Genomic DNA, 23,831 nt, shown 5'->3' with positions numbered 1-23,831 from the left:
GTCAAGCCAAAGAAGATGAAAATGCTGGTGTTTAAAAATTCAACAGTAAGCTCATTGAATAGGAGGGGAAAAAAGGCAGAAGACTGTCAAGAAGAAATACTTGGAACTCTTGGAAGTTTTTTTGAATGGTGGTAGGATTTAAAACAATGGACTCCAGATAAAAATTAGAGTAAAAATAAAATAAGTAAGAGCAGATCCACAACAACATTTCATAGTCCTGGAGGAAAGCGCACCCTGACAAGCATGGCCGAATAACACACAGACACAGTTCTCTGCTTCACATGGAAATTGATACAAATATTTCTCACTTTTAATATCTCAGCCACACATCACATTTTTTTTTTTTTTTGTGGGCCTCCTGTTAAGTCTCCTTCCTGATTCACCATCAGGCTGTATGGATTGCTGTTTCTTAAAATAAATAGTCTCAGAGAAATGAACATTTCTTATGACCTTCCAGCTCCTCTTGTAGTTGGTGATAAAAAAAAAACAAAACAGTGATTCCAAACTCTCAATGATTTTCATAGCAAATTAACCATAGAAAGATGCTATTGATGATTTTCTTATGTCCACAGCCTCAAGGCAAACTTGAGAAAGATAAATGTGCCTACAGATTTGCCATTAAGTCCTTATCAAGTGATCCCCAGATGACTGTATTGGTTATCTGTTGTTTATGACAACACCAATACATTCAAAGTAGATTTCCATTGTACTATAAAACTACATTTAACTTTATAGTTTGTGACTTGACACAGAACACTTACAAAGGATGGTTCTCCTTTAGCTTCCTTTTTTCTGTGCCCTCAACGAACTTCTGTGAAAGAAGAACCCTGGCGTAATTATGGCCCATCCTGATTGGTACAGATCTGTGCATGAATCATCAGAAAATGACAGATTTCCCCATATAGCAATGGTGCTTAAAACTCAGAAAGTGTGAAATGAAAAACTTAATGTTCTCCTAACAGTGCAATTTAGAATAATGTCAATATACCACATGCCATTTTTTCCAAACTTTACACTTAAAAAATAAAAGCAAATCAAAATGGTACATCCCCATCGTGTGAGACATTTAGGATGCAGTTTCCCTCTCTTCCAACTCATCTCTCAATTGTGGAGGGCAATGAGCAAAGGAAGCTGCTCCATTAAATGTCAACCCTATAATTCACACTCAATGGGCAGGCAAACAGCCCTTTTCACGGGCCTGAAATAAATGGATGGAACAGCACTATAAATACCGAGCTTAATTAATAAAAACAAAAAGAAAAAAATGATAAAAAGAAAGAAAATCCACAAGAGACTCTGCCCAAGCTAAGAACTAGCCTTGTGGATTCTCACTCTGAAGCAGGTGAGAAAAGGGGCTTTTCCCAGGAGAGATGTTTAAAGTGAGAGGGTGTATCTAGTCAAAAGGAATTCTCTTGAAGATCTTATCTTTTGTAACTAGCACTGATGAAAGGCAGGGAGATAGAAGAGGTGTGTGGTTCAAATTGGGATCTACAGGAAGTCACCTACATATGAACAAGTTTTGAGAGTGTGTTCAAAAGTCCAGTTTGTTCGTAGTAAGTTCAACAAAGTTAGCCTAGGTACCCAACTAACACGATCAGCTATACAGTATAGTACTATAATAGTTTTATGATATTTTTCACACAAACAATACATACATAAAAATAAACAAAAAATAAACATTTTCATTCTTACAGTATCTTGAAAAGTACAGTAGTACAGCACAATAGCCAGCACCCCAGGGCTGGCACTTACATTCACATCTCTGAAAGCTTGCAACTTGAAGGTTTGTATTTGGATGGAGGGGACTTCCTATACTGAGGACTGCTCTCAGCATGACCAGCACCAGCCATGTGAAAAAGAAAAGGGTGCTACTTATCTCATAGCTTTTGTCTCACTGTCCTCTTAAATCCATCCATGTTCATGCCTTAATCTCCCTATAAACTGCATACTGTCCCTTCTTTCCCAGGAAGACATATAACCCCCCGTCCTTTCTTTATACTTTTGCATTTATTACTGTTCATTCATTTATAACTGAAAGACTGTTTATTTAATATGAAAATATTTACTGAGAGCTCTGTCAGTTTCTATGCAGGCAGAGATGACAGAAGTTCTATGTTGACAAATCGTATCCTATGTCATATCTCTCAGAAGTCTGCTATGGAATCTGGATTCATCTGTCTTAAAACTTCCACAGACCTTGTTATCTTAAATGTCAACACCCACACCCCAATTCCAACTGAGATCCTACAAGGCCTTTTAATGGGAACTGTGTCTTATCCTAGGACTTACTGATGAGGGAACTATGAACACAGAGGCACGGCCAGTAGTGGCCCATATGCCTCACCTGAAATAAGGCCGTTTTTCACTCTAACATATATTTGAGCTAGAGGAAAGAAAACAGGTGAGATTAGGGGTTAAGTACCATGCCCAAAATTAAACTAATGTGTTCCTAAATTCTGGATGATATATTTCCTCCCTTTTGAGTTTGACTTTTCTTATTGATATGTACTCTGCATCTCTATTATTTAATCATTGTAATAAAAGCCCACCTACAATCTGTCCTGTGATTAGATTATTTATTTATCACCACTCTGCCAAAATATTAAAAAGAGTGGCATGTTTACGTGTGCTTTCTCTGATGCACATCCTAAACCAAACCTGAAAGAAAATGTATATTAATTCTTTTTATCTGATTTTCCTCTCCCATCTGGCTCCCACATTTTGCAGGAGCAATAGGAGCTCAATCAGTAGAAAGAAAATTTATTATTCTATTTGTTGAAAAAAAAAAGAGGAAAAGTGTTTAGCCACTGTTCAAACCTCTTCAATTGATCTTTCCAAGTCTTCCTAGTTTCTGAAGGGTGGAAATGATGGGTCCCCTGGGTTCACTGCTGTTCAGTCAAGACCATGAGCAATTTACCTAAATTTACCTAAACCATAACCGATTTGCTGCATGATACATTTTATGGCATTTTAGCAGGAGACTGCCTGCGAAGCTTAGAGGTGGAGCACACGATATGATAATGAAATAGTGGTGCCATTTGGAAATGTGAAGTGCTAAGTAAATACACAGCACGGCTTTATTATTGTTGCCTCACTCTATTTAGGTGTGAAGAATACGCACTTAAATTTCTTCCTCAATCTACTTAGAGGATTGATTTTTTTCAAGAGTACTTTGTTTATACCAGTGCCCAAATGTAATTTTTAAAAGGCTCCATTTTCACATTAGTTTAAAACTTTTGTTTGGAGCAATCAGTGTCGAGTGTTGTGAGCCATATGACTAAATCTTGCTGATTTTTCCAAAGGGAAGATAGTCTCTAAGCTAAGGATACTGAGTTAATGTGAAAAATTAATAAAATTCCATTTCATGGCTCCAGGTGGGCTATCAGAATGGCAACTATCTTTTTTAAAACACTTTTAGTAACCCCCAAATCCCATCTGTTGCAACACCACATAGCGAAATAGCACTTTAGAATTCTCTTGATGAGGACCAAGAGACCAACTGGAATGGCACAAACCTGTGGTGCTCAATGTCATTTCTGCATGTCTCCAAGTTGCACTGCCCATCGACAACTCTGTGCATGTCAAGAACTCAGTGGAGCCGTGGAAACTGTGTTTCTGGGGCGGGGAAGTGGGAAAGCAAGCAGACAAATCATAAAGAAACTCCAGCCTCTGGAGTCTGCTTTTTTCAAACTAGGGAGGGTTAACTGCAGTCACGCCAGTGGCACCTAATCAGTGAGTCTATATATGTGTCACCATCTACCTAAAAGCTTTCCTATTTTACTGGTTCTTAATAATAATATTTGCGAGAAAGAATGAGGAGCAGTCTAGCTTAGAATTTGGCGTCTAAATATTCATTTACAGCTGAACAAATGAAAATTCACATAGATGACCTCTTCAACTGAGTGAATTCCCAGAGGGTTGTAATATTTGCTACAATTGAAATGGGAAGGGGAATAAAAGATTCTGAATTTAAGCACTCTTCTTGACTATAGAGGTCATTTTGGATGGTCATTTTGGTTTAAGACAGTCCTGGACCCAGTGGTCAAAATTGTCCTAAGAAATAATTGGGACAGAGGAAAAGAAAACATATAAAGCCATCTCCTGTGAGATGTCAACCAAAATAGGATTGGAAAATATATCTCATGGATTAATTTTCTTCCCTCTTCTCATGATGATAAAACTCTAGTTAGAACTAGGGAATAAAAGCCCTATCCAACCCTGTGTGCAGAGGGTGTGTCCATAGCCTCAGCCTTCCAGGGGCTCATTTTCAAACTCTTGCTCTGTCTCTTCTCTGTGGCTGTCCCACAACCTTTTCACTATTTCTGGCTCCATCTGTTCCAGCCTATTTCCAGCTGCTACTCTGAGGAAGGGCCACAGTAATCGTCACCTTAGCATATAATTGATCTTGCTGTGACTGTCTCTGGACTGCCAGTCTGTTGAGTGGCCCTGTCATGTGGGTATAAACTAACCTGGCCCATCCATCTTGGGGGGGCGGGGTGTACTGTCTCTATATGCCTCCACTCAGTTGAGCCTTTAAGAGCCTTATCTCTCATTAACATTTCTTTCCCATTTGGCAATTTGACATCACAAAGGGACAAGAACCTTTACCTTCCTAATATTTAAAACTGTACTTGAAAGAATAATAAGATCAGGCTGACTTCATCATCAATACCTATTCAGTCATGGTACCTAGTGAAAATGTGGTCTTTGTAGAGAAAGATTTCAATTTCCAGGGACAGTAGGCAAATCTCGTCATCATTCGGCAGCAGCTTTTCCATCTGTAAAATGGGAAGCTAAATAACCACCTCAGAAGATTATTCTGAAGATTAACCACAGTAACAGCAAGAACAGAGCATCTCACCCTCTAATGTGCACAGAGAGAACCTGGGGATCTGGTCACAATGTAAATTCTCACTTGGTAGATCTCCCTGGCAAACAAATTCCCTGGCAAACTTGATGCTGCAAGCCATGGGCAACACGTTCAGGAGCAAGAATGAGAGGCTCTGTGCGGAAGTCCTGTCATACCACGGCCCTTCAGTTCACCAAGAGCCTAGAAGGACTCATCTAACAGCGTGTTCACTTCTCAGGTTGTATTTGAATACATATTACGAGAACTGCTGCTTTAACTTAATAAACGTGGGAATGGGCTCTGCAGAAGACTCTATAAAAATATTCACACAGGGGCTTTTCTGGTGGTCCCGTGGTTGAGATTCCGCCTTCCAATGCAGAGGGTATGTGTTCAATTCCTGATCAGGGAGCGAAGATCCCACAGTCCTCAAGGCCAAAAACCAAAACATAAAGCAGAAGCAATATTGTAACAAATTTAAAAAAGACTTGAAGAATGGTCCACATCAAAAAAAAAAGTTCACACATAAGACTTGTAGATTTCTACCAAACCTTTCCTCCTCCCTTTAGTTCAGAAGAGCTTTGTGACATTCCTGCATTGGCATTATGAAAACTGTCATGGCATTTTCTTCCGGGGAATGTGTAGGGAAGAAGCAGAATGGATGTGTTAGAAGTAAGATCTGAGTGGGTGGCATGATCCATGTGTGATGGACACCCAAGAGTTTCCAGGAAGAACTCTGGGCTGAAGAGGAAGAGAAAGGAAGCTGACAAAATCCTCCCGGGGAGGATGGTTGCCATGGGCCAGTCTAGCTTTGCTGAGGCCCGCCTGGTTCTTCTGTGAGTCTTTTATGGAGGCAGAAATCTCCTGAGAACTCCCCTTGGGCGACAGCTCCCTCACTACCACACAGAGGCTGACGCAGGGAGGAGGCGAAAGAGCGATCACCCCAGAGTCTGTAATGGAGCTTCCGGCCCCACCACAGGCAGCAAGAGCGCTGCTCCTCTTAGCAAACATGCCCACCGAGGCCAGGAGATATCCACCCGTGGAAACGGCAAGTATTCATCTCAGAGGCTGGCAGCCGAGCAGGTGGCCAGGGAGGGCTGGCCGAGTGGTGGATGGTGAGCGCCGCTGATAAACGCAAGAGGCCGCTCGGCTCTGCAGGGTCTGAAGAGACACAGGTCTGAGCGGGGTGGGCGTCCGAGTGGGGCTGAGAAGCGACACAGCGATGGGGATGAGCCACGTTGGCGCGGGTGGGCCCGTCCGCTGGGGCGGGATGAGGAGGCCACACTCGCCGCCAGGCGGGGCAGAGACTCTGTAACTCTTACTGCCCACCTGCCTGAGAAAAAGGTTCAGAAATAGGAAAATGCCATTGAGGGTACATGGGAAGACAGAGCTATTTAACTGTCTTTCTCACACACACACACACACACTCACACACACTCACACACTCACATGCTCACACACTCACACACACACTCTCACACACATACACACACACACACACACACACACTCTCACTCTCACACACACACACACACACACTCACCCTGGTCAACTGGACTGGGAATTTCTTGGTGCAGAAAATCAATCAGCAAGGTAGCAGGGAAAACTGCTGAAGGAGAAATATTATAAATGGCAAAGGCCTGACAGATTAGCCAGGCAAGAAGGTGAAGAGATTAGAGACGGGATTGAAAAGGCACCAGCGTTCATGCGGGCCTCATGGGGCCAGCATACAAGTGCACACGTGGGAAGAAGCTAGTAATGCCGGAGAGACAACCCCAAGTCTGCAAAAAGTTGGAGAAGACACCGTCTCCTAGTTTTCACAAGGCACTATGATTTTCTGGGGAGAAAGCTAAAAATAGAAGTAAACTGATTGATGTAGGAGGACACATATACACAGGCATAGATTTACTGGTATCAGGAATACATGCTAAGGCTCAGGGTAGAAAACACTATCAAAACTCAGAGGAAGGGGCTGTCATTGCAGAATCAGGGAGGTTCCCCAGAGAGAAGGGGGCTTGGAGGGGCAGGGCAGTGATCAGGTGTCTGATTCTTAAGGCATTAACAAGAAAACAGTGGATATCTCACGCTTACTTTACGAGAAAAATGTTTACAATACATTTAGTAACAGGCAAATAGTGACCAAAAGGTATTAGTGTGTGTGTTAGTCACTCAGTTGTGTCTGCCTGTTTGTGACCCCATGGACTGTAGCCCGCCTGGCTCCTCTGTCCATGGAATTCTCTAGGCAAGAATACTGGGGTGGGTAGCCATTCCCCTCTCTAGGGGATCTTTCCACCCAGGGATCAAACCTGGGTCTCCCTCATTGCAGGCAGATTCTTTACCATCGGAGCCACCAGGGAAGCCCTACGAAAAGGTTACAAGGCTTCTAAAGTATTTTCCCTTTTTAAAGGGCATCTGTCAGAAAAATTTTGAAATCTGTTGGTTTATTAACACTGTCACATATGCACACAAGCCCAAATTGAAATGGAGAACAGATTTAATCATCTAAAATAGTTTAATGTAGCATATCACTACTCTTTAATTGGTGTGCTTCCTCAAAACATGGTTTTGCAGGGAGTTGAACTTTATGAGTAATTGTATCAACTTATTTCACCTATTATATCAAGGTTTCTCAAAGTTGGGTGCTGTCGACATTTTTGGAGAAGATAATTCTTAGATGATGGGGGTAGAAGGTGTGGGTGCGTTGGGGGGGCTTCCTGTGCACTGTAGGTAGTTCAGCAGCATCTCTGACCTCTACTTACCAGCACCCTCTGTTGTGACAACCAAACCTATCTCTAGGTATTGTCAGATGATCGGGGAGGGGGGAGTTATTCTCATTTGAGAACCAGGAGTCTGAAGTATATCTAAGTCAGGGAATTCCCTGGCTTCCCAGTGGTTAGGACATGGTGCTGCCACGGCTCTGGGTTTAATTCCGAGCCAGGGAATTAAAGATTCTATAAGCCACACAGCCAAAAAATATAGTATGCCTAAGTCGAGCTATCTAGCAAGCTTAGGCTAGAGGCTTACGTAGAGAAATAAAGGATTTTATGTATTGATCAGAAGATGGATTCTATAATCACTCAATTCCTTCCAAGGATTTTCTGAGATTCTCTGATTCTGAGAGAAAGTCTGCTAATCAATCATTAAAACAGCCATAGATCTCACATTTTACTAGTAACGTACGCTTTTCATCTCATTTGTATCCCTTGAACCTTCAGACATGACTCCTTTAGCACCACGGTATTCTGTGACTGTTGTACGCAGGTTCAGCTGTCATGCCCAGAGATCATGGGGAACAAAACAATTGAGTCTCACCATACAACCATTATCAAAGGCTCTATTCTACAACATGAAAGAAATCCACTTGATTTGCTGTTGTGAAGGGGACGAAATAGGACTGACCAAGTACAAGAGTGTTAATTATTGATCAGACTTAGGAAAAGAAGTCTAGAGTTACACATACAGGACAGGTTAAAAACAATCTCTTGATCAGCCACAATCATGCTACAATTTTTATAGTTTTGCTTTTTTATCAGCTATCACAAAACACATTCCTAATACGTTATAATTCATGCAGGGTTCTCCTTATTTAGTGCATCTATGAAAGAATTTCTTTACCAAATTGTGCACGGTAAGCAATGCAAAATTGAACTTGATATGCTATAAACAGCACCAAAATTAGGTCAGAGGCAGTTTCAGCATCCACGATCTCGAAGTCTCCATAAGCTCATCTGTTATATGGGGCTGATAATAACTTCCCTGCCCTTTTAACCCAAATGAGATTCAAATGAGTGAACGTGTATGAAATCAACAAGAGCACCACAGACATGTAAGAAATTGCTACTATGTTCAAACATGATTCTGCAATTAAAAGTCTCTCCTCCTTCCCAAGGGTTTCAATGAAGGCAAGAGAACTTTATTTAAAAATATTACTGAACACTGGACTTCCCTGATGGTACAGTGTTAAGACCCTGCCTGCCAATGCAGGGAACATGAGTTCGATCCCTGGTCTTGAAAGATCCCACATACCATACCCTGGAGCAACTAAGCCCGCATGCCGCAACTACTGTTGCCCACGTGCCTAGAGCCCACACTCCACAACACAAGAAGCCACTGCAACCAGAAGCCCAAGCACCGTGACAAAGAGTAGCCCCCATCTGCTGTGACTTGAGAAAGCCCACACAGCAATGAAGACCCAGAACAGCCAAAAAAAAAAAAGGAAAAAATAAATTTTAAATATTACTGAACACAAAGTAACTTAAATAGATTTTCTATAAATGTCTCTAGATATACATCTTTCAAGTATCTGGTTAAATAAATTTGAGATTATTAAAAAAGTGTAAAATCCTCATATTCATAAACGTCATTAACCAAGAAGAGGTTCAATCAATTGCCTCACCATGAAAGGTGAGGAAATAAATTCATACAGATAGACATCTACAATTCACTTCAAATCCTTGTGAGTTTTTATTTATTTGCCAGATGACAGGACTAAAGCGGTGTTAGTGGCCAATACTATAGAGCAGAGGGAAACTGAAAGATGGACAGTCAGGGCATCTGAATTACCCTTTGTCAATTTCCCTCTGGCCGCTCCAGGTCAGCAGACTTCTGGGCTAGTGCAACCCACAGGTGAGTTCACACAGCACTCCTATCTACTGCAGGCTTTGAAACAAATCCACTCATAGTACTTGCTTTTGACTATGCAGCTTTAAAAAACAGATTAATAGCATATTTAATCATAACATCCATAAGTGATTATTGAGCATTAAGCCTCTTTCAGAATCTGACTTGTTTTTATCTTAAGCCAATTCTTCTCACATTAAAGAACCATTTATGCAAATACAACATGAGGCAAAGAGGAGAGATAAAAAGCTGCCTAAGAACCTTACGAATGACTACATTCAGCCTGAGCAATATTATTTGTTTTTCTTTAGTGAAATTATATTATCCATTGTCAAAAGAACCACTCCTTTACACTAATAGCATCAGAGGGCACTTAGGCAAAAATTAGATGTGAGAAGCAAGAGTGATGTTTCTTCATCTGGTTCCTCTTGAGTATAAAAGGCACATAGTGCCCATCGAATCAGAATAAGGCAAGCACATCAAAGATGCTCAAAATCTGCCGCTGAGCCACAAACGTCCTCATATATCAAAGGAGACCCAAGTCAGCAGGATAAACCTCCAGCTTAGGTAGCCAGCCCTGGGCCTGTCCGCTCCTGACTGTGAGCACGATGCATTATTAAGAAAACAAGTAGACCCATGCAACACCTTGGAGGTAAGCAGTGGTCAGTGCAACCAAGGGAGCTAGCGACAAGGGACAACAAAAAGGAGCAGCCATGTTTTCAAAGCTTGGACAGAACCAAAAAAAAAAAAAAAAAAAAATCCTGTCAGGGAGAGAAAAGGGGTAAACAGTGCAACAAGGACTGTGCTCGAGATAAAACAGGAGAAAGAGGAATTGCAGAAGCAGTTCTGACATTTTCGGCGCTTGACTGAAATGCACTTGAGTTTTGAGGATGTCAAGAGTCTGAGCGATGATTTCTCTAGCTGAGTTCCAAGGGACCATGAAGTGAGACGGAGAGAGGGACAGAAAGCTATCTCTCGTTCAGCGGAAACGGGCAGTGAGGATGAAATAAATGGGGTTTGATACTTCTATTACATGGAGCTCACTGGTGAGATATTTCATGGGTGGTCATTCAGTGCAGTGAAGAAAGGCATGTGTCTCGTGAAGAGTGCTGTGGCTCAGAAATTTAGGATCCATGGTCAGGGTGAGAAAGTCACTCCCTCTCAGCCCACTCCCTGGAGAAGGGCTCAGCAAGGATTTCAACTGACCTTTGGACCATCATTAATCAAGCCCCTCTAATTTTCTGAAACCACAACACAGCTGAATACTGATTCAGCTGTGAGATGAACTATATATATATATATATTTTTTTTATTTAAGCACACAGAAAAAACACAAGGTTTCTTCCTCTGGTGAATATGCTACTTTGTTCAGTCCCCAGTGGCACTAATTGGATTCTCAAGAAATATCTGTTCAGTGGAAAACTGAAAGAGAGAGGAGATTTACCTGTTAGAGCCCCCAGAAAATGTTCATCCACTGGAAGTTCTCTCCCTCTTTCTTTTTTGGTTTCTCTTCACAGATTTCTTTTCATCAACTTTTGCCTTTGGGTCCAGGACAGTGATAAACAAACTATAACGGGCATTAAAATCTTCTGGAGGACTTCTAAGAATGTAGCTTGGCTGGATCCCACCACCAGCATTTCTGATTTCAGATTTCATTTCCCAGCATAACTGCATCAGATTTCTCATTCAGTAGGTTTGAACTGGGGTCCTGGAATTACCATTTCTAACAAGTTCTCTGATGCTGGTAGATCAAAGTACCTTCCTAAGATGAACTTCATTCAGTACATGTCCATAAGTGATGGGCTGACTCCCACCATTTTTGTGGGATGAACCTAAACCACTTATTCTGATCAAAACATAAGACTAAAGAAACTGTAAGCTTTAAAGAGTTGGACAGTTCAGTTCAGTCACTCAGTCGTGTCTGACTATTTGCGACCCCATGGACTGCAGCACGCCAGGCTTCCCTATTCATCACCAACTCCCGGAGCTTGCTCAAACTCATGTCCATTGAGCTGGTGATGCCATCCAACCATCTCATGAGTTGGACAGCGGAAGGTACCTAAGAAGCTGTGTGTGCGCGTGCGTGTGTGTGTGCGCGTGCGTGTGCATGTGTGTGCGCTCAGTCGCTCAGGTGTGTCTGATTCCTTGCGACCCCGTGGACCGCTGCCCACCAGGCTCCCCCATCCATGGAATTTTTCAGGCAGGAATACTGTAGCAGGTTGCCATTTCCTACTCCAGGGGATCTTCCCAACCCAGGGATCAGACCAGCGTCTCTTGCATCTACTGCAGAAGGTGTTCTAAAGAGTCCAATGAAAACAGTGTTGCTCTCAGCTGTGGCCTGGAACTGTCTTAGTTAAAAGATGTATTGTTTGACTGTTTTCCCCATCACTAAATTCACTGTGTGAGTTCTTTCAGCATTGTTTTATCTCTTCTTGAACAACTGTGTTTCTAACTGAGAACTCCCTATTGGAAATCTTGTAACTAGGAAGCTCTATAGACTGGCTTATTTCACAGAAGTTTTGCACAATTCCCCTTTGCCATTTGCATTATGCATTAGCAATGAGAATTAATGAAGAGTTTTACTTTCATCCTCCACAGAGTCCTACCTCCATCCCAAGGCTTCCAACCACATTCATCATCTAGCAGGCTCACTGTCGGTCCAAAGCTTTCTCTGTCTCAGCAAACAGAATCACCAGTTACTTGGCTGCCTTAGACAACAAACCTGGAGTCACAATGGACTCTTCCTTCCCCCCACATCTCACATGAAACTGGGCAAAATATTTTTCACTCTACTTTTTTAAAAAATATTTTTATGTTTCAAATGCATAAATAGACTTTTTAAGGCATGGCAACTATTTTATTGAACTACAGTTGATTTACATTATTTTGTTAGTTTCTGCTATAACAGCAAAGTGATTCAGATAGATATATATATATAATATTATATTCTTTTCATATGCTTTTCCTTATGGTTTGTCATACGACGTTGAATATAGTTCCCTGTGCTATACAGTAGACCCTTGCTTTATCTACTGTTTTATAAAATGTTCCATCCATACATTTTTATCTCCCTCATCACTGTCGCTTTAATCCAGAAATACATCCTCACCCACAGGGACCATGGCAGAAACTCTCTGAATAATCTCCCATTATCATTTCTCTCCATTTTCACATTCCTTTCACTGAGATGTCAGCATTATATTTCTAAAAGATGGGCTCCCATTACTTACATGCTTCAAACCTCCCTAAGATCTGGCTTCTCTTGGGGGCTCAAATAGCTCTCCAGGCTCAGGTTGGTCCCAGTGCGGACCTTTTCATGTATAACTTTTGCTCCCATATAGTTTATAAACACTTTATGTTCTACAATGATCTGCTTTATGCTCTGAACAGACCATTCTCTTTCCTTTAGTATAAAAATTCTTAGACACCTTATATACCTTTCATATTCGATAAATCCTCCCATGACCAGCTCAAAAGCCATTCCTTCTTTCTAGCCTCTGTACCCTATTCCTTTCTTGATTTGGATGAGCACTATCTATTTTTGTTTCTACTCCACAAGCTTCTAAAGAGAAGGAACCAGGTTTTAATTACTTCTGGATTCCCCAAAGTAATACATGTTGTAGCATATCTAGAGCAGTGACTAGTAATAAATGCAGCAATGAGCTGGATAGAATTAAATCAAGATTTGTCAGAATGGGGCTCTGTCTGGATGTGTGTTATTCTGCTGGAATGACAGTATCACCAAATTAGAGATAAAAACACAGCTATCTTGTGATTTAGATTAGACTTAGTTGATCAAAACACATCAGATGAGCCTTAGGTTGATAACGGGGATTTCAGACACATAAACAATATAGTCAAAGAGATCAGTGGTAAATTCATTTGATTATGTGAAAAGTGTTCACATAGCTAAACAAAATAAACTAAAAAGAACAAAAAAAACCCTCTGAGGGTGAAAACCTGTTAATAGGCTATGAAAACTCTAATATCAAACTTAAAGAGCACTTTAGCATCCTGTAAAGCAGCAAATGTGTCTTAAAAACTTCAAGAGGTCATGTAAACTGGTAAAAAGAAGACCAGCTTCAAATTCACAAATACTCTGGTGTGAATCCCAGTGTTAGCATTACCAGTTGGGTGTTTGTGAGGCTTTATTTAACCTGTCTGATTCTCAGTTTCTCCACTGAAAAATAAAGATAGTAACACCTACCACAGGAGTTGATGACTAGATTAAATGAACTAGAGTGTATAAAACTCTGAGCACAATGCCAAGTGCTTATCAGGCATTCAATAAATGAGCCTTTCATTTATGGGGCACAGGTAAGAATCAGTCACCCTTTGTGTCCTATAAATATGTATAAAAATTGTGAAAAGGTAAGGCAATGTTTAGATAACAGAATGAGAGGACCAAAGAGAGAACAGGAGTTGGTGATAATGGCAGGAAGAGACTGGACAAAAGTATTCATCTATTTGCAGAAATTCTGCAGAGTATTTCAAAGGTTATCTATTGCTTCTACTATGCTAATATGTGTAGCTTTACTAACCACTGTGTTAAGTCCCCACTGTTGAATGACACACTTTGTATCCCAAAATTTTTTCCAGGGGTTAAAGAAAACGAGGTTGGATTAATAACATACCTGCTGATTGAAGAGCAAGAGCCCTTTGTTACTTTGTTTGTCTGGTGCTTTATTTCAGTGAAATAAAGATTTTTTAAAAATTATAATTAATTATCATGGATTTCTCTGTCTCCCACAAAAAGGCTACTGCCAAGTTTGTACTCTGCAATAGTTTGGTAACAATAATGCTAATGATGACAATAATAATTTACATCGGGAAACAGCTCAATTAAAAGCACATTTGATTAAATCATCCATTAAACTCTCAAAAACAGGTGTGCAGTTTACTGTTGTTGGGCTTCAATCCTCCATATTAAAACACATATCTTCTCTGAGTCAAGGGCATCTCTTGTTGATTCTTCCTGAGTCCATTCTTTCTATGTATATTGTAAAGCTGAATTTTCCTCCAAATTATGATAAACACCTCTGCTGTATTTTCACTTTGTCAACAAAGGTCCATATGGTTAAAACTATGGTTTTCCCAGTAGTCATGTACAGATGTGAGAACTGGATCATAAAGAATGCTGAGCACCAAAGAAGTGATGCTTCCAAACTGTAGTGTTGGAGAAGACTCTTTGAGAGTCCTGTGGACTGCAAGGAGATCAAACCAGTAAATCCTAAGGAAACTAACCCTGAATATTCATTGGAAGGACTGATGCAAAAACTGCAGCTCCAATATTTTGGCCACCTGATGCAAAGAGCCGACTCACTGCAGAGAAAGATTGAAGGAAGGAGGAGAAGGGGGCAACAGAGAAGGAGATGGTTGGATGGTACCACTGAATCAGTGGACATGAGTCTGAGCAAACTCTGGGAGATAGTGAAAGACAAGGAAGCCTGGCGTGCTGCAGTTCATGGAGTCACAAAGAGTCGGACATGACTTAACGACTGAGTAACAATGATAAGCACCTTTGTTATATTTTCAGCTAATTTTCCTATGGCATGAAAACAGAAATGTATTTTTTCTGATTTTCCTGCACTAACTACTGACACTTTCTCAGAAATCATAACATAAACAGTCAAAGAATAGGTCTGCGGAAAGTAGTTGAATTAAACACAATTCTGCTCACCATGCAGCCATGAAGCAGGACACCAATGGATATTCGCAGAGAAAGAAATTAGCTGATAAAAATGCAGTGAAGCAATTTTAGTGGATGTAGAACAAAGAGGAAGAGGATGTGGGGAGAAAGGATGAAAGAGAAATGCAAGGAGATTTTTAAAAGAGAGTGATAAAGGACCCTGGTATTCAAAACACCTGGCCAAGGGGAATGGAGACATGTGCAAAGTAGCCCAGACAACTGGGCCCCAGAGACATGACTTGAATGAACAAGAGCTGGTTTGGTGGAGCCTTTGCCTCCAGGTTCAATAACAGATAGGAATAATGCTACTTTGTGTGAGGTAATACTCTGAGTGCTACAGGAGATGTGGAAAAAAAAAAAAAAGCTCTCTAATTTCTATGAGGAATAAATGGCACTGAACTATGAAAGGATGAAGAAAAATGGAGTGATCGTGTTGTGATATAAGCAGCTGACTATGATAACTAATGAGTAAGCATAAGCGTTATTCCTCACAAGAGGAACCATGTCTAGGGCAGGGGATCTCAGAACCAAAGTGTATTTCTCTTCAAAATCTGCAGCCACACATCCTCTGGCTCCCTGTGAAGCTCTGCTGAAGGACTCAGACTCAGGGCGTCCTCCAGGTAAAGCCAACATTTTACTTTTATAATTGACTGAATCTGGACTTTACCTTTCTTTCTTCCTCCCTCCTAACTTCTCTCTCTCTCTCCATCCACCTCCCTCCTTCCCTCCCTTCCTCTGCTTCTACCTTTATCTCTTCGTCTCTCTCCTCCCCTCTTTCTCCCGCTTTCCTTTCTTCCCTCTCTCCTTCCACCTCATCTCGCTATCTTCCTTTTTTCCTCCCTTTCTTTCTTTCTCTGAAAAATTGATGTCCTCAAAAATGAACAGAAAGTAAATAGGGAGAATTAGCCCTGGACACAGTATACAAGAAAGGGTTATACTGACCTCAAGGGGCACGAGCCAATCTAAGTTCTCATCCTGCATCTGTCACTAGGTAGCTGTATGACCTTGGACAAATCACTGTAGCTCTTTCGGCTTTAGTTGCCTCTTAATTAGAATGACGAGGTGAAATTTTTAGATCAACTCTAATTGCTCTTGCTGTTGTACGTACTTAGTGAAAGGGTAAGAACTTAGATCTGGATAATAGCACCAACTGCATTATTAACTTACTACACGATCTTGAACATATTTTTTTGTAATTTCTGAACCCAGTTTCCTTAGTCCTTAGAACATGAGTAAAAATAGCATCTACATGATATGATTGCTGTCAAGATTAAGTGAGATGACTCATGTCAAGAATTGAATAATGGTACCTGACATATAGTAAGTGCTCAATAAATCTCAATTAATATTTCTAACCCTAATAGCCTCTTTTGTTGCTATGGTCAGGGCTAGTTCTTCATCTATAAATTCAGTTTCTTTAAAAGCAGAGAACTAATGCTATATTCCAAAAGTCATTTAAAAATATAAAATAGCACAAGAACCAAGCTATTTACAGATCTCCATCTATTCACATGTTGGTAACACAGACCTTCTAAAGAGACTAAATAAAACAGACCATCAAAGATTTCCTTTTCAGAATTATCAGTGGATGTTAGACATTATCAAGTTGATTAAACAGATATTTGCCTTGTGGATTTTTTGTTGATGGTTGCTGGTGTGGTTACTGATTTATTTGGAAAGCTATTCCCTTTCCTTTGGGGATTTATTTCCTGGAAAACAGACTCGTTCTTGGTCAGAAAAACTGATCCTTTCGCTGCTCATCAATCCGCACTTCAGTCTAAATATGCTCTCTGCACCTATTGGGCCCTTCAGCCATGACCTGTGTCTAAGTTTACAAATGGGGCAAGGAAGATTGTCAAAGACCTCAACTGGGATGCAGCTTTCACTCAAGCTGTCAAGTTGAAGTGAAAAATTAAGTGAAAAAAAAAAAATCCTGGCAGTAGAGCAAGCTTTAGAAGGAAGTTGGGTTCTGTCTTCTCTGTTCTCCTTTCAGGAAAAGAGTGAGGTTTGCATGATGGGCTGGAGAACGTGGCTTCTTACCAACACTGTGGAATGTAAATGCTATGGGGGTCAGGATGACACAAGCTACTCTGTGAAAGCTGCTTTAAAACCACACTTTAAATTCAAATCTTAGTCCCAGATCTCTCAAGTGAATCTGAGAAACAGAACTGAGTGCTTCTGTGTGAGTATTAAACCATGTAAGAAAAGAGCCCCACTGAGATAATAAATGTGAGAGCTTTAGCCTAGCACCTAGGGTAGCGGCTGATACTGCGGGACAAGGAAACTACAAAGTGATGGAGAACACTGAACTTTAATCACTACACTGGATGTGCGCAGGCCACAAATATTTATTAAATTGCAAGTAGATCAAACTAGTCAATCCTAAAGGAAATCAACCCTGAATATTCAATGGAAGTATACATGCTGAAGCTGAAGCGTCAACACTTTGACCACGTGATGCGAACAGCTGACTCACTGGAAAAGACCCTAATGCTGGGAAAGGTTGAAGGCAGGAGGAGAGGGGGATGCCAGAGGATGAGATGGTTGGATGGCATCACCGACTCGATCGACATGACTTTGAACAAACTCCGGGAGATTGTGAGGGACAGGGAGGCCTGGTGTGCTGCAGTGCATGGGGTCACAGAGAGTCGGACACTACTGAGCGACTGAACAAAAACAACAGAAGTTCATCAACATGTATATAAAGGGGCTCAGAATAAGAACCTACTGACCTCTCACACCCTGAACCCTACAGAAAGTAACGGCGAGAAACAAGTGTTGGAGGAGAAACAGTCCCATAAGACAAGAAGAAAATTCTTGCCATTCATAGCAGTACCAGAGGGTTATTTTTAACTTACAATGTATTACTGTCTTCATAAAGTTATCTTATTTTTATAGGTTAAAAAAGAAAGTCTCAATTTAAGTATGCTCAAGAAATGTGTTTCAGTCCCAAAATACATTTCACTTTAACTTCCTGCTGTGCATTATTTTTTTTTCCCTTTAAAAGCAGCTCTTGCTCATCAATGGTATAAACTACAACAGCTGAAAACAGGTTTCAGAGGTTTGATTTGAAAACAATCCATGGGACATATGTATGAACAGAAACTAATTGCCATTTTTTCAATCTAGAATTTCTTCTCTCATTCCCTCTGTCCACAGACAAAATGGATTTCTTTGCTTTTTCTCCTTATTTCAAAATTGATGAGGGAATGTGAAACAGAAAGAGCCCTGCAAACTTCATCTGAGCCATTTTATCTCTGTGTTCATACACTGGGGGTTTAAAGGTCTGGATGGATATACTCTCTATACAAGGCAGGAGGAGCCAGGTATACATACAAGGCATAGAGCATGACCAAATGCTCTATGACTGAGGGCTCAGATCTACCAGTATTCCTTCCCATCTGTCAGAGTCCAGGCTTATCACCCATCACCCTATGAGAAGTCCCCAGGTATCCCAGTCTGAAGACATCTCTTCATCCGAAGGGATCACCCAGCACTGAGTTTCAGCACTGCTGTGCACACAACTTTGATGCCCTGTAAAGGTTATCTGGGTATGTTTTTACCTTTTATCATGAAGGATTGTTAACCGCTTATAGGCATGACTGTATCATTTATCCCCCCCACCTCCACTTTCCACATAGGATCTCATACAGAGTTGGCACGTGGTACATATCACATACATATTTCCTAATAGAACAAGTGCAGGGATGAATCCAGGTGACCCAAAGAAGGGAGTTACAGAATCAAGATAAACTCTTACTTTTCTGACTCAGTTGGTTAATAAATTAACGTCAGCAGGAAGCTCACCCTTTTGGCTCAACTCTGTCTTGCTATGCTATGCTAAGTCGCTTCAGTCGTGTCCGACTCTGTGCGACCCCATAGACAGCAGCCCACCAGGCTCCCCCGTCCCTGGATTCTCCAGGCAAGAACACTGGAGTGGGTTGCCATTTCCTTCTCCAGTGCATGAAAGGGAAAAGTGAAAGTGAAGTCGCTCAGTCGTGTCCGACTCTTAGCGACCCCATGGACTGTAGCCTACCAGGCTCCTCCGTCCATGGGATTTTCCAGGCAAGAGTACTGGAGTGGGGTGCCATTGCCTTCTCCGCAACTCTGTCTTACCTAACCCACAAATGTAAGCACCTGTAACCACCTGGGCAAGCACCCCTGACAGTGGCGAAGAGGAGAACTAGAAAGCACTCTGGTCTGAAACTGGCTGTTGACCGGCTCCTCGTGCTCCTGTCTCCTGTATCTGCTCACCGCCCCGGATTCCTCTGTGTCCTCCTCACATATTTCACTCTGCAGGCTATCCACACTGCTCTAGGCATTAACTCACCCCTCTGCCTCTCTCTCTTCCACCCAGGCCCCAGCTGTTCCTCCGTTTGCACACAGCACTTGTCTGGATTACCCATCTGATAAGAACCTCTGTGCCATCCTGTGTGAGCAGTCTGACCAGAACACTCATTTCAGGTTGGACATCAATCACTACTGCAGGACTATCCACAGCCTTCCCAAGCACCATCTTCCAAATGAAGTGTGAAGAGGAAGTCAGAGAACAAAGGGGATGGTCGCCACTCTGGGTCACGTTCTGGACATCGAAACCAACATGACTGAGGAGACAGTTCTGATGTATTATCAAGGAGAGAAGTTCCAACAACAGGCAGACTATGTCTACATAATATGACATTATCACAAGGCTCTGCATTATTTTTTCATCTTTTAGAGAAAATACATTAAGATATTGTCAGCCATCATTCTGTGACCTTTTCCCCTCAGATTAGCCAATCCATCACTTAGACCTCAAGGAGATGATAGCAAATATTTGTTTGTCATTTGGGTCAGTCTATACATTCATTCAGTCAGTCCCTCTTAGTTTTGTTTATTTCTTACTTCCGTTTCACCTTGCAAAGAAAAATGAAGATGGAAATAAGAAGTGTGTCATAAATATGTTGACGAAGGTTTTTCTATTTTGCTGTTTCCCAAAGTTTTTTGTAATTGAAAAAAAAGTTGCAATAAGACAAATTAGTTAAGATTTGGTGGGGACAACACAGTAAGATTAGATGTCAATTACAGGAGAAAAATTATTAAAAATTCCAACATATGGAGGCTGAACAACATGCTGCTGAGTAACCAACAAATCACAGAAGAAATCAAAAAAGAAATCAAAATATGCATAGAAACAAATGAAAATGAAAACAAAACAACCCAAAACCTATGGGACACTGTAAAAGCAGTGCTAAGGAAAAGATTCATAGCAATACAGGCTTACCTCAAGAAACAAGAAAAAAGTCAAATAAATAACCTAACTCTACACCTAAAGCAACTAGAGAAGGAAGAAATGAAGAACCCCAGAGTTAGTAGAAGGAAAGAAATCTGAAAAATTAGGGCAGAAATAAATGCAAAAGAAACAAAAAAGACCATAGCAATAATCAACAAAGCCAAAAGCTGGTTCTTCGAGTAGATAAATAAAATTTACAAGCCATTAGCCAGACTCATCAAGAAACAAAGGGAGAAAAATCAGATCAACAAAATTAGAAATGAAAAAAGAGAGATCACAACAGACAACAAAGAAAAACAAAGGATCATAAGAGACTATTGTCTGCAACTATATGCAAATAAAATGGACAACTTGGAAGAAATAGATAAATTCTTAGAAAAGTACAACTTTCCAAAACTGAACCAGGAAGAAATAGAAAATCTTAACAGACCCATCACAAGCACAGAAACTGAAAGTGTAATCAGAAATCTTCCAGCAAACAAAAGCCCAGGACCAGATGGCTTCACAGCTGAATTCTACCAAAAATTTAGAGAAGAGCTAACACCTATCCTACTCCAACTATTCTAGAATATTACAGAGGAAGGTAAACTTCCAAACTCATTCTATGAGTCCACCATCACCCTAATACCAAAACCTGACAAAGATGCCATAAAAAAGGAAAACTGCAGGCCAATATCACTGATGAACATAGATGCAAAAATCCTTAACAAAATCCTAACAAACAAAATCCAACAACATATTAAAAAGATGATACATCATGACCAAGTGGGCTTTATCCCAGGGATGCAAGGATTCTTCAATATCCGCAAATCAATCAATGTAATACACCACATTAACAAATTGAAAAATAAAAACCATATGATTATTTCAATAGATGCAGAGAAAGCCTTTGACAAAATTCAACATCTATTTATGATAAAAACCCTCCAAAAAGCAGGAATAGAAGGAACACACCTCAACATAATAAAAGCTATATATGACAAACCCACAGCAAACATTATCCTCAATGGTGAAAAATTGAAAGCATTTCCCCTAAAGTCAGGAACAAGACAAGGGTGTCCACTCTCACCACTACTGTTCAACATAGTTTTGGAAGTTTCGGCCACAGCAATCAGAGTGGAAAAAGAAATAAAAGGAATACAGATAGGAAAAGAAGAAGTAAAACACTCACTGTTTGCAGATGACATGATCCTCTATATAGAAAACCCTAAAGACTCCACCAGAAAATTACTAGAGCTGATCAATGAATATAGTAAAGTTGCAGGATATAAAATCAACACACAGAAATCCCTTGCATTCCTATACACTAACAATGAGAAAACAGAGAAATTAAGGAAACAATTCCATTCACCATCACAACAAAAAGAATAAAATACTTAGGAATATATCTACCTAAAGAAACAAAAGACCTATATATAGAAAACTATAAAACACTGGTGAGAGAAATCAAAGAGGACACAAACAGATGGAGAAATATACCGTGTTCATGGATTGGAAGAATCAATATAGTGAAAATGAGTATACTATCCAAAGCAATCTATAGATTCAATGCAATCCCTATCAAGCTACCAATGGCATTTTTCAGATAACTAAAACAAATAATTTCACAATTTGTATGGAAATACAAAAAGCCTCGAATAGCCAAAGCAATCTTGAGAAAGAAGAATGGAACTGGAGGAATCAACCTGCCTGACTTCAGGCTCTACTACAAAGCCACAGTCATCAAGACAGTATGGTACTGGCAAAAAGACAGAAATATAGATCAATGGAACAAAATAGAAATCCCAGAGATAAATCCATGCACCTATGGACACCTTATCTTTGACAAAGGAGGCAAGAATATACAATGGAGAAAAGACAATCTCTTTAACAAGTGGTTCTGGGAAAACTGGTCAACCACTTGTAAAAGAATGAAACTAGAACACTTTCTAACACCATACACAAAAATAAACTCAAAACGGATTAAAGATCTAAATGTAAGACCAGAAACTATAAAACTCCTAGAGGAAAACATAGGCAAAACACTCTCTGACATAAACCACAGCAGGATCCTCTATGATCCACCCCCCAGAATATTGGAAATAAAAGCAAAAATAAACAAATGGGACCTAATTAAAATTAAAAGCTTCTGCACAACAAAGGAAACTAGAAGCAAGGTGAAAAGACAGCCTTCAGAATGGGAGAAAATAATAGCAAACGAAGCAACAGACAAAGAATTAATCTCAAAAATATACAAGCAACCCCTGCAGCTCAATTCCAGAAAAATAAACGACCCAATCAAAAAGTGGGCCAAAGAACTAAACAGACATTTCTCCAAAGAAGACATACAGATGGCTAACAAACACATGAAAAGATGCTCAATATCACTCATTATTAGAGAAATGCAAATCAAAACCACAATGAGGTATCATTTCACACCAGTCAGAATGGCTGCTATCCAAAAGTCTACAAGCAATAATTGCTGGAGAGGGTGTGGAGAAAAGGGAACCCTCTTACACTGTTGGTGGGAATGCAAACTAGTACAGCCACTATGGAGAACAGTGTGGAGATTCCTCAAAAAACTGGAAATAGAACTGCCATATGACCCAGCAATCCCACTGCTGGGCATATACACCGAGGAAACCAGAATTGAAAAAGACGTGTACCCCAATGTTCATTGCAGCACTGTTTATAATAGCCAGGACATGGAAGCAACCTAGATGTCCATCAGCAGACGAATGGATAAGGAAGCTGTGGTACATATACACAATGGAATATTACTCAGCCATTAAAAAAAATACATTCGAACCAGTTCTAATTAGGTGGATGAAGCTGGAGCCTATTATACAGAGTGAAGTAAGCCAGAAAGAAAAACACCAATACAGTATACTAATGCATATATATGGAATTTAGTAAATCGGTAAAGATAACACTGTATGCGAGACAGCAAAAGAGACACAGATAAATGGAACAGTATTATGGACTCTATGAGAGAGGGAGAGGGCAAGATGATATGGGAGAATGGCATTGAAGCACGTAAATTATCATTTGTGAAACGAATCACCAGTCCAGGTTCGATGCGTGATACAGGGTGCTCGGGGCTGGTGCACCAGGATGACCCAGAGGGATGGGGAGCGGAGGGAGTTGGGAGGTGGGTTCGGGAAGGGGAACACATGTACACCCATGGCGGATTCACGGGTGTATGGCAAAACCAATACAATATTGTAAAGTAAAAATAGATAAATTAAAAAAAAAAAAAAAAAAAAGATTTGGTGGGGAGAAGCTATTTCAGAATGGTCTGGAACACTCGGCCCTACCATGGACGGCAGGGTCTCATGGGACACCCTTGGGTCCCTGGACAATCAGGGGTTAGTGTGAGATCAAGACAAGAATTTGGTGGGGGAGAACCTGGGGCAGGTGAGAGT

General features: G+C 40.6%; 1 protein-coding gene across 1 annotated transcript in view; it reads right to left on the bottom strand.

The window, feature by feature from the left end:
- DCC (DCC netrin 1 receptor) overlaps nt 1-23,831 on the bottom strand; it is a 1,991,552-nt gene that overhangs the window by 1,137,070 nt on the left and 830,651 nt on the right. The window contains exon 10 of the mRNA XM_081562140.1: nt 4,690-4,778. Within this exon, the coding sequence (XP_081418266.1) occupies nt 4,690-4,759 (70 nt within the window). The 5' untranslated portion in view covers nt 4,760-4,778. The remainder of the gene's footprint in view (nt 1-4,689; nt 4,779-23,831) is intronic.

Source organism: Giraffa tippelskirchi, chromosome 14 (assembly GCF_054371585.1).
Source record: "Giraffa tippelskirchi isolate mGirTip1 chromosome 14, T2T-mGirTip1v1.2.pri, whole genome shotgun sequence".
NCBI classification, from domain to species: Eukaryota; Metazoa; Chordata; class Mammalia; order Artiodactyla; family Giraffidae; genus Giraffa; species Giraffa tippelskirchi.
This window is presented reverse-complemented; position numbering and strand designations above follow the sequence as displayed.